This window comes from Artemia franciscana, chromosome 19 (genome assembly GCF_032884065.1).
Source record: "Artemia franciscana chromosome 19, ASM3288406v1, whole genome shotgun sequence".
In the NCBI taxonomy this organism is placed as follows: domain Eukaryota; kingdom Metazoa; phylum Arthropoda; class Branchiopoda; order Anostraca; family Artemiidae; genus Artemia; species Artemia franciscana.
Window position 1 is genome coordinate 19,263,932 of NC_088881.1, and position 12,294 is coordinate 19,276,225.

At 34.9% G+C, this 12,294-nt stretch overlaps 1 protein-coding gene across 1 annotated transcript in view; it reads right to left on the minus strand.

The window, feature by feature from the left end:
- LOC136039381 (putative aminopeptidase W07G4.4) overlaps positions 1-12,294 on the minus strand; it is a gene marked incomplete in the record, with an annotated part of 44,012 nt that overhangs the window by 8,824 nt on the left and 22,894 nt on the right. Inside the window, 2 exon segments of the mRNA XM_065723058.1 lie at positions 898-1,019; positions 4,617-4,728. Coding sequence (XP_065579130.1) covers positions 898-1,019; positions 4,617-4,728 — 234 coding nt within the window.

Genomic DNA, 12,294 nt, shown 5'->3' on the forward strand with positions numbered 1-12,294 from the left:
AACAAGTATTTTTGACGAATCTTACTTCTTCATGGTCTCACGGAAAGTGAATCAAACAAAATACAGTTCCGCAAAGTATTTTGCCAGATGGGGAAATGACAGATAATTTCGAAAAGATGACGCGGGGGTAGGTCTTGAAGGCTCAAGTTTTTCGGTAAGTCAAAACATTTTGCAACCACCGTAATATATTTATCACGAATCACAAAGAGGAACCCTTCAAAACTTATAAAATCTTTTAAAAATTTAGATTTTTCCGAGATATTGTCGACTGGAGATTGTCATAAGAATCAAAATTGAATCAGATATAAAAATTGCCCCTGTTTAAGTCATACCCTCCTTGAGCAGCCTTTACTTAATGAAAACTGCAAATCAAGCCATGGAAAATATTTTCAATTTCCTATTTCCAACCCTCCCTTTATCTGAATGTTGACTTCATGTGAATTAAAAAAATTGTTGTGCTCTTTCAATCTAGCTTGTCGGGAATAGATGTACAGTACAATTTAAGCTCCAGTCTCCTTATTTTCCCTAATTATTAAGATTCTTCAAAAATATGTCCACGCTCTGAAAACATATTCCAGGTTTGGCTTTGATTCCTGCTTAAGTTTTCTTAGTTAACTTAACCAGGCCAGAGATCCGGGAGATACAGGTAAAACATGAAGATTTTTGTTTTTCTAGAGGTAAGACTAAACTAATTTGAGGCATTTAAAAAGAAAATAGAGGAGGATAGAACTTGAAAATGTCTTTCCACGACTGAATTCAAGCCACATATTCATGCCTGAAATTGTTATTAGCTAAACGCAACTGGGTCACGACTTCACATTAATGTTTCTTGAAAACATTAATATGGAAATGAGTAAATGGCCAAATCCTAAACCAATAAAAACAAAAAGATCTAACCGTCCAGCTTCTAGTTTACCAGCCAAATCTGCATAACACTGAGCATCTTTATTGGTGGAATGGAATCCAATGACTTCCGCCTTCACCTTTTTTTCTGGAAGAGCCTCTCGAACTTCTATGGGCTATAAAAAGAATATCCATTAAAATAATAGATATATCCAAAACTTGGTAATAGACGTCAGAGAAGACAAACTTAAAACATAAAAGCCCACTTTCCCGTCCACTTCAGAAAAGTTTGGTAGATTGATTATAGCTTAAAAATGTAATTTTTGAGACATGCAAGTAACTAAAAAATGTCCTGATTAGCTTTCAACATCGTAGCCAATATTGATTTTTCTTTTCGCGAAGCTTTCGCTGATAAGAAATCTCAAACATGTAATTTAACCAGTAGAAATTCAAGTTTCCTTTATCTAAGTGAGAAGTCTCTTTTTCGGTAAAATGATTTACTAACACAATTCGTTAAGTCGTATGAGCAGATATATGCTATGATACAGCCTATACTAGAAAGAATCCGTTCCTAAACACATCCTACGAATGCTGATAGCAATCCATCCATCTTTATAAGTAGCATAAGAGACAAAAAAAAAAAAAAAAAAAAAAAAAAAAAAAATGCAACAGATGTTGAGGAGTTGCAGATTCATTTAAACTTTCAAAAAGCAGGATTAAAAGACTTCAATTTGACAAACTCGAGGAAAACTCAATGGACAACTATTCTACAAGAGTTTCTGCTTAATTTTTAAATTACTATTTTATTTCCTTGCTTCCTCCAAAATTAACGAATTCTTCCTAAATTTTACACAATCAAAATTTTTCTAACGTATCAATGAATTTCAGCCCTATTCCCTAAAATACAGCTGGGCTCAAGCCACGTTTATCATAGCTTCAACTTCCTTAATCATAACAAAATTCCAAATACGGTGCAACACCCTGGCCAAGAAAGCTAAATAAGTTAATGAGTAGGAGTAGTGGAGCATAAAAAGATGAGAAGTTGATAAAGCCAAGAGAATTATTACACAAAAAGCACTGTGTCGCTCTAAATCAGTGACAAATTCCATGCAAAAAAAGAAAAAAAGGGCTTCGAGTTAGACACACTGTGTATTGGGGTAAACAAACCTAGTGGATTGATTGATAATGCCTGTCACTACATATCGCTTATTCGATCTTTATTTGTTAAAGCCAAACTGCTAGCAATGATTATTATTTTTTATTTATTTAAGAATTAACGACCCTTCTTGACTACTAAGGTCCCTGCGTCGGCCCTGCAGTGCATTCCTGCAGCGTGATTCGATCTCTGGGTCCCGTATTACCAAGCTAAGGTCAAATCCACTACGCCACCACAGGACGCTAGCAATGGTTTTCCGCGTAATGACGTAATTTCAAACTACATTGCTAAGATTTTACTTTCTGGGAGAATGCATTTTAAATCTGCGCGGCCGTAAAATATGTGAGCATATCTACATACAGGTCATCACCATCATCATCATTTATTTTATACTCAATATAACACAAACAAAAACGAGCGGGAAAAAGGGTCCCCAGGAGCAAGCTTGTAGAGGGAGGTCTTACCTTTGTTGGGAAATAACGCTGAACTATTATGAGTTATTTCGAAAAAGAATAAAAATTTATTCCTTGTTTTTTAAAAAAAAAAAAAACTTTCTGAGACATCCAAACTCGATTTACAGCATAGCCATCATTTTTTGCAGGTTTTAGTAAAACTTTTTTTTTTGAAGAAAATAAACAAATTCAAATACAGCGATTCTGAACGTCCGAGGATTTTGTCTTATTAGTTAATTTAATAAGTCGTTAAGGAATTACCATTATTTTATAAGTCGGAAAAAAGAAGAAAAACAAACGAATTTTCATTGGGGGGGGATTTCCGAAGATTGAATTTTTCAAGAGAAATTTTGCACTGGGTGGATTTGTCAGAACTCCTAGACAAAATTCCTTTTATTTATTTATTTTTTTTAAAAGCTGTTTTGTATTTGTCTTTGCTGACTCAATCTTACGTGTGGAGATGTTAAGAATAATTGTCCGGTAGATTTTTCCGGGGATTGAATCGTCTAGAGGCACTTTCCGCGGGGAAGATTTCTCTGAGGAGGTGGAGCCGGATTTCCCGGCATTATTAAAAAAAAATAGAAATTAAATATAAAGAGAAACAGTTTTTTTCAACTCAAAGTAGGAAGCAACATTCAAACTTAAAACGAACAGAAATTATTACGTATATGAGAGGGGTTGCCCCCTCCTCAACATCCCGTACTTTACGCTAGAGTTTGAATATTGTCCCAATTCTTAATAATGACTCCTGAAACACAAGGCCTTATATACGTAATAATTTCTATTCATTTTAAGTTTTAATGTTGCTTCCTTACTTTGAGTTAAAAAAAACTTGTTATTAAAAATTTAATTTCGCAAACAAAGTTGTCACTAATTTAAGATTCACCAACAAAAAACGATTTACCTTAGACAAAATCTTCCAAAAGGGATTCCACGACAAATTTCCTTTGTAAATTTTATTTGAGTGTTAAGTCAAAAGTGAATAAGGTACTTTTAGTGTCAATTAAAAATATATTTCATTACGTAGAGAATATAAGAAGTTATTTTCGTTCAAATCCTAAAGGACTAGGAAAATATGCCCAGGATACTGGTTTAGATTTTCGAAAAACCATGAAATGACAAAAAAAAATTGTTTTGCAACATCCCAATTTAGATACGTAATTTATCATTGAAAATTAAAACATATTTAAACCTCTCTATTCATTTGGTTTCCCATAAACACAGTCCTCTGCCGTAACTCCTTTTGAGTTAACATTTTTCGAATAGTCTATTGACTTTGCGGGATTGTAGGTTTAAGAAGAAGACCAAAGAATTATCACTCACAATTAGAAGTAATACCAGGAACATCCCTAACAGGAATAGCTGTCAGCATTATTATCCATATGTGCGTTACCGCGTTATAACGATATGAAGACTACTATTAGTCCAGAATGATATATCAATCTGTGCATTTTCTCAATGTCTATATCAATACGTATCCTTTAATATGACATGGTAAAACAATTCTTCACTTTTATAAATATGGAAAACTATAGTCCCATTGAAGAGGATGTTATAAGAGCTGGGTCATTCATATTGAAAATACCTATACAAAAAAAAAGAAAAAAAAAGATTTTCCTCATTGTTCAAGATAGGGGAATATAATCCTGTACCTACACTATCCCGGATTTTTCATGTTTCCTCAAATTTCTACAAAATAAAACAAGGTTTCAAGATTTCTCCGAAAATTAACTTTAACAGAAATTAACAATCAATCTTTTGTATTAACGTTCGTTTTTTTATAATGTTAATTTTTGGGATATTTCAGAAAACGCCATTTCCTTTTGTGATATCCGAAATAATCCCCCCCCCAAAAAAAACAAAACAAATAGGGATGGTGATATCACTGTTATTAACCTACTCTAAAAAGTGTTCGAAAATAACAATTTCAATGGCGTAGAACATTTTTAGGGGCTCACGGCTTTTTTTTTCGGAAATTCTCTAAATTTCCTTTCCACAACTACAAATTACTGCTCTGTTGAATCTGAATAAAAATTGCTATTTTTAAAGCAATGTTATATGGGAACTACTTGTAACTAGATAGTTTCTTTGAAACCCATATTTTAAATTTCGGCTGCTAAGTCGTGGTTTACCCATGAATAAGATTAGTAGGAAGGACAGCTTACCACATAAAGACCATGAAGGGCTCCAACAAAGGCTGCCAGATCTCGGTGAGGGAAACGAGGGCATTCATATGCTTGAACTAAGAGTGGTTTCTTCATACCTGACGACAAGGCCCTGTAAGTTAAAGCAATAAAGTTATTACTGGAAGATCGGGTAGAAAACTTCTTTCTTAAATCATTCTACTGGGAAGTACCAGTAAAAACGAATAAACTGAAGTGAAGGTTTAGACAATAAAGTGCAGCAAAAACCACCTTATTTGCTCACGCTGTAAAAACATATATAAGCAGAACAAACTATTCAGGCAGGTAAAAATATCGGAAGAATTTTCCAAATGGGAGTCTGAAACTACAAAAAATATATTTTAGGCATAAATATTCCTAGCGGAGAGTATTAGGCTGATAAATTTTCCTCATATCTTTCCTGAGGTTTAGCTGGCGTTCTCTAAAGGTCTCCAACTCTTAATCATCTATTTCAACAATGGCTAACAGTGGGAATGCTATTATGATTTTCTTCATCAACTTCGGCACTAAAATAAGGGTCTGTCTTTATAGCCTAAATTTTCAATTTTCTTGTTCAATTTTTTCTTGTCTACATATACCTTGTCTGGTACAATAATTGGTTCCTATCTTGGCACCAATAATGGGAATGACTGAGAGGATCGAGTTAAAGATAAGGAGTAATTCGAGCGGACAAAGGTACTTAAAATATTGAATTTAGGGAAATGAATAAGAGTAGTAAAACAATCTTGTCTCCTTGAGGATAGTCCATCCGAAAAGGGACGGATAATTATTCCTGAAAGTTTGAAACTTATATTAGCAAGCTATTGGGTCGATGGAAAACTTATACAGGGAAAAACTTGACGAATATTTTTTTTCTATCAGAAATGACTCGCTACACTATTGCCCAGTTACATCTCTTTGAACGTTTTTAATCATTCCAGAACAAAAGACTAAAAGATTTGTGACGTACAAAACGGGGTCTAATATTTCGTCTCTGCAATCTGCTTGAAAATGAGATTAACAGGATTTTTTGGCCGGGCGAACCCCTACACGTTTAGGCTAAATTACTTTGTGATGCCCAAAAATAGGCCTGTTTTTTTTTCATATGTTTGTAACTTATAGGGCATGCAGACAGAGAAAAGCCATCCTCAGTAAAAAACGAAATTCACGGAAAGACATTGCCGTCCTGATTTGTGAGACCCGAAATAAGCCCAAATTTGACTAATCTTCGATCGGATTTCGCTTTAACGCACATTTATATTCGGCCAAGCAAACTTTACAAATAATCTTAACATCAACCACTAATAATATTATGTAAATTAAAAACAAACAAACATTAATTAGAAAACCTTTCTTTTCAAAAAAATAAGTTTTTCGAAGGAAAGAGTCATCAAGGAGGCACACTCGTGCCTCTATAAAGAGGCGACACACGACAATGTTAAGCGATCTTCGGTTCCAGTGGTCGCAGAGGGATGGGGAGGGATGCATTTCGTAGCCCGAGCTCCAACTAAGAAACCTGCAAAATTTCATCCCCCTCCAACTTTTCCTTCATGGGGAAAATCTGGCCGAAAGTTTCGACTCGTCAACCCCAGCCCCCCTTTAACGTTGTTCGATCGGGCTGAAATTCACAAGTTAAGGTCCCCTAGGGCCCAGGAGCTTATCTGCGAAATTTCAGCTTGATTCGATAACTCCTTCCCTGTTTTCCAGAAACCACGCATAGCCACTTAAAATTCATTTACTTTTTTTTCCTAGACGCCTACAGGTCACATCCGACATCGGATCTGGGTGTACGAAGACTCATTCGATGCGGAATTCTCCGAGTAATTTTCCTGGAAAGTTTCGTAGGAAAATCTTAACCTCCCGAAAGTTTCGACCCTCCAACCCCCCCCCCCTTTTAACGTTGTCCGATCGGGCTGAAATTCACAAGTTAAGGTCCCCTACGGCGCAGGAGCTTATCCGCGAAATTTCAGCTCGATCCGATAACTCCTTCCCTGTTTTCCAGAAACCACGCATTAGCTATTAATTAACGGATTTCTCTCCATAAGAGCCCATGTTAATTTGAAATTTTTAAAATTTATTGAGAAGTTATATTTACACACATGCAAGTTATTAGCTCAGTTGGTAGAGCGTGAAACTTTTAATCCTCGGGTCAAGGGTTCAAGTCCCTTACGGGCGGTTTTTTTTTCACAACATCAAAAAATTTTTGATAACACCTGGACAGCTTATCATTTGAGAGATAACAGAATATTAGCTTCTTATGAGCAAAAGAAACATTTCGGTCATTCTATCTATTTTTTTTCTATTTTATACAATGATTTAAAAGCGGGGGGGGGTTTCCTCTCCTAATTCCTGTACGAGGAGTACAGGAATTATTAAATTACATCCACCATGGATTGTAGAAAAACGTACAGAAATAATATGAAAAAAAAACTTCGTTTTCTTAAAGAGTTAAAGAGGCTGCGTCCCAAAGTCGAACCTTAAAACGTACAGGAATTAGAAGAGGCAGTTGGGGGGCTGCCGCCCCCCAAACCCCCAGCTTTTAAAGACTCTTTTGTACAGGTTTTTTGTTTTTTTGCTAACCCCCCGCTCTTGGCTTGGGAAAGGCCCTCTTTTAATTAACAAAACATTGAAATGAATGAATAATGGAATAACTTCGAAAAATGTTAAACACAAGAGGACAGGAGAACCATTGCGCCGAAACTAGTAATTAGTAACAATGAAGTCCCCCCACAAAAAAAAAACCTGTACAAAAGAGTCTTTAAAAGCTGGGGGTTTGGGGGGCGGCAGCCCCCCAACTGCCTCTTCTAATTCCTGTACGTTTTAAGGTTCGACTTTGGGACGCAGCCTCTTTAACTCTTTAAGAAAACGAAGTTTTTTTCATATTATACTGAAGAGAGTCAACCTGAGATAAGTAGAAAAAAAGGTCCTATAGTAATTCAAACTTGAAATGAACAGAAATTACTATCAATGAATAAACGAAACCCAAAACGAAAAGAAATTAAATAAATAATCACATCAAACAACAAGTCAACAAATGCTACTATAAATGAATAAACGAATCTTAAAATGAACAAATATTTAACGATGAATCAAGGCAAACTTATGGCGAGCATAAATTGGAACATACAGTTGTAGGGGTTCCGCCACCTAGACATTCTAAAGGCCAAACCGTCATTTACACAATACTGGAAACAAAATTTATTTTAAACATTTTCTCTATTAGTGATTTAATTATTTTTTAGCTGTTTTGTTAAGCAAGATCCACACCGTCCAAAATACAAATTGTTTTTAATGACATGCAAATGACACTCAGGCTATTTAGAGGAGTTTCAGGGGAGGGATAGGGACAGGGTAGTATTACTATTGTTGTGAACCTTTTCCAGAAAAGCACAAATCACTTTCCGGCTTTTACCAGGTAGAGGTTGCGCCTGCACTGCTATTATTGCGGTAATTTCTGTTCATTGAATGATTAATTTACTCATCTGTGGCCCTATCTATTACCTTAAAGTTTGATGTGATTATTCATTTTATTTTTGCCCGTCTTAGTTCTTTTCTTATTCATTAATAGCAATTTCTGTTTCTTTAAGTTATATCATTATATGACTATTGTTGATAGTCTTCGGGTTTAATATGACTCTTCCCATTTCTTTAACCTTCCCTCTTGGAAAACGTTTTTTTAATCGATGGAATAAAAAAAAAAATCAAGGATATACGTTAACACCTATAAAAAAATTACCCATATCTCCAAAAAATTTGTTCCCTCCCTTATTTTTCTGTGTCTAGGTTCCTTCAAAAAACCTTGAAGAAATAAAGCTAGATATTATTCAAAAGGTAGAAAAGAAACCGTCGTTTTTTACACACTAATAGAGAAATAAAAAAATATAATTTTAATAAAAAATATAAGACCTAAACAACGACTATATGAAATCTAAAACAAGGAAACATAAAGTCATATAATAAGTCGAACTTAAAAGAAAGAGAAGCAGAATAATTACATTAAGTTCTATTAACTGATGGGGCTTGCGAATCTTGGAACGTCTAATACTAATATAAAAAGTTAGTGCCGGGAGCCGGGTACTCGCCCGGGCCCCAGCACGCTCAAAGCTTGTGGACATCTTGTTTTCTAATTATTTATTAGCATAACCTAAGAAATTCTGGCGATAATTCAATTCCTGCTAATGCATCAAAAAATTATCTATTTAAAGGGATTTTGTTTTCTATCCTGACTCGTTAACGAGTCCGAAAATTTACGATTCGATATCATCATCCCTGTCGCTTTTCTCCAAACCGCAGATGTTGTTGGCCGTTATTTTCATTCGAAATTCGTAGTGATGCTTGTTTTCACATTTCTTCTAGCCTTACATCTCGTTTGCACTTCATTTTCATACATCAGACATTTCTCCATGCCCTTTGCTTTAGCTGTTCGGATTCATTCAAAATCGTTTTCACAAAAGAATTATGCATCCATCTATACATAAATAAATACAAAATAGCTCGTTTAAAGGGAGCATGCATATTCATTGTTCTTTAGTCTTAATTTATGAGGTGTCAAATAAGCAATTTCAACTGAGTTACGTTACTGTTGCTTCTCTTCTAACTTCGGATTTCCTTTGCGATTTAATGCATGTCTTCTAGCCACAGATCTCGTTTGCGAGTCATTTTCGTGCTTCATTACCTCTGACTTTGGAATGTTCCAATGCCTATGCCCTCTGAAATATCTAAAATGTGCAAATCAGCAATTTCAGTTCAATTATGAAATTATTTCGTGAATTCAATTCCTCTTTTCTGCTTATCCTTTACAGATGCTAATATAACACGCTACTTATTCAATTGTAATCTTCCAAAATATATAAATTCTGCAATAGCATAATCACTGTGTTATTCTTTAGTTTCAAGTCCAATTTTACTTACAATTCAATGCAGTTTGTTGCTGTATCTTGTTCCATACCTTGTTCTTTAGCTGTTTAAAGTCATTTGTCAGTTTATGCAGTTTTGCACGTATATTACTTCTTCCTTTCTGTTTATCAATTACAGACTCATATACGCTAAACCAACACGTTCCTTCATACCTTTGTAGTTTTGTTTTGTCTTTTAACAAAAATTTCGATGTGTAGCATTTTTGTTCGTAGTTCAATGTGATATATATATATATATATATATATATATATATATATATATATATATATATATATATATATATATATATATATATATATATATATATATATATACAGTGCTGCAACAAGTACTCCAAATTTTTACTTAAGTATCAAGTATTAAGTACTCATTGTTTTTTTACTTAAATATCAAGTAATAAGTACTTTCCAAATTCTTACTTAAGTATCAAATATCAGGTACTTGCCAAAATTGTACTTAAGTATTACTTCAAGTACTACTTCAAGTATTATCCTAGGTATATATATATATATATATATATTTAAATATAAATATAAATATATATATTTTTCTGATATCAAGCCCTTGCTACCTTATTTTAAAGCCATTCTGAAGGCTTCTTAGCCCCTTCCCTTGCCTATAAAATGTCCCTTGTCATTCCTCTCTTGGAAATCTTAATCAAGAACCAAAATTTCCGTTTTATCACTTTTAACCGTTTCCCTTGTTCGGCTGGTACACACCCAATGAAGTCTAAGAAAATAATCTTAACTAATTTTCAACACAACGGCTTGAAAGGAAAAGACTATCAAAACAATCAAGTGCAGTCAAAAAACCCTTCATTGGATCAGACATATCACATGACAGGATTAACACAGTGCACGTAGTAGAGTTGAACTTCTGGCGATTAGTGTTCAATCAAATCTGGCACGTTTGAAAAAATATTGAAAGTGTTGTTTTCCATTGTTTGGCTGGTACACACCAAATGAAGTCCAAAAAATAATCTGAACCAATTTTCAACACAATGGCTTGAAAGCAAAAGACTTTCAAAACAATTAAGTGCAGTCAAAAAGTTCTGATTGGATCAGACAGATCACACGAAAGGATTAATACAGTGCACATAGAGTTAAACTTCTGGCGATTAGTGTTCAGTCAAATCTGAGACCTTTTAAAAAATACAGGGTTATTCTGAAACATGTCGGAATGGTGGAAAAAATATTGAAAATAGAAGAATAAACTTTGGATTGGCTTTAAAACACATAAAAGGTAATAAAGTAGTTCATTCTCAGATTCAATAAGTAAAAACCTTAGCAACAAAAAAAAACTCAAATTTAAAAGTAAGGAGCCAAGTGAGTCAGTTGCAGACTTTTTTAATAAGAGAAATCAAAGCTCAATAAAGAGGAGCAGCAAGAATCTACACTTTTGGCAGCTAGCTCAAGGTCGCTGGCTCTCAGCGTGCTGAAAGAAAAGAAGGGCATGAAAATGAAGTCTTGATTCACACTTTGATGACATGTCTCGCCCTCGGCATCTTTACAAGGAAACTGCCTCCAGTTTTCAAGTTAAATTTCAGACACGCTATGAAAATGTATGGCATCTATATCCTTTGGCTGGTTTTTACTCAAGCAAGCCGCGTACTGTGTAGTCAATTCAGATGGTCGGTAAAACTCCCTACAAACATATATTATAAAATCACGGGCCTGCAGCGAGCCCGCTGATTCAGACGCATTCCATACGGCTGGTCAAACTGCAGATTGAATGAATGAATGAACTTTATTATCCGTAAAAGTATAAAAAAACACAAAGTACGGAGTATTATAAATAAACAAAAACAATAAACAGCAAGAAAAAAATTCAAACTGACAAAAGACAACAAGGACTAATTAACCAGTATCAATATGGAAAAAAAGACTGCATAGGGTCGTAAACGTGAATAAAGTAGATAGTCTTTTTACATAAATCATCACTGGAATACCGAATCCAAGAAGTCATATCTATTAAACCAAATCGAGCAATTATTTTTCTGTTTTGGTGCCATCTAGGAAGCCGGAGGAGGAATTTGCAATATCTGAAATAAGCCGCACGTAGAGTATGGCGATTTTTATTACGAAATTGATGAGCCATGCCTGATAAAAACAAAAGCACAGGGGTGCAATAAGCGTTATAAATCATGCACAAACCGTTGCGGTTGTAACAGCTTTTGTTAGGGGATATTTTTCCGTAAGTGACGCGTAGGTCTTTTACGGCTTGATTCACTAGGGATGAAAAGGTAGTGGAAAGTGTTGGACCGAAACACAGACCAAGCCAACTAACCAAAGAAGAACATGGCAGAATTGCAGTCCCAGCAACGAATGGAGCGACCGCATAAGGGCTATTAAAACAAACAAACTCGCATTTAGACGCATTAACTGACAGTCCAATCTTAGATAGTTCATTGGTTAATTCAGTAAAATTGGAAAACAATCCACGGCGAGTCCGGGCAACAAGAAGAACGTCGTCTGCATATGCAACAGAAGACAAACCAATATTACCGTAAGAAACAGAACTTTTAAGGGGACACAGGCACGATGCAAGCACACATTTAAATATACTAGAAGACAATACGGCATAAGTTGCAACCTATCTATTTTTAGCAGCAGTTTTCACACCATGAAGTGGCAAAAACAATGAGACTAATTCGAAAATCTTCTGAGAAAAAAGGAATAAAACAAGAGCTAAGAGCTCATATGGCACTTGTAACGAGGTCGGAAGAGCCAAGAGCTCATATGGCATGAGATCTAGCAAAATTATA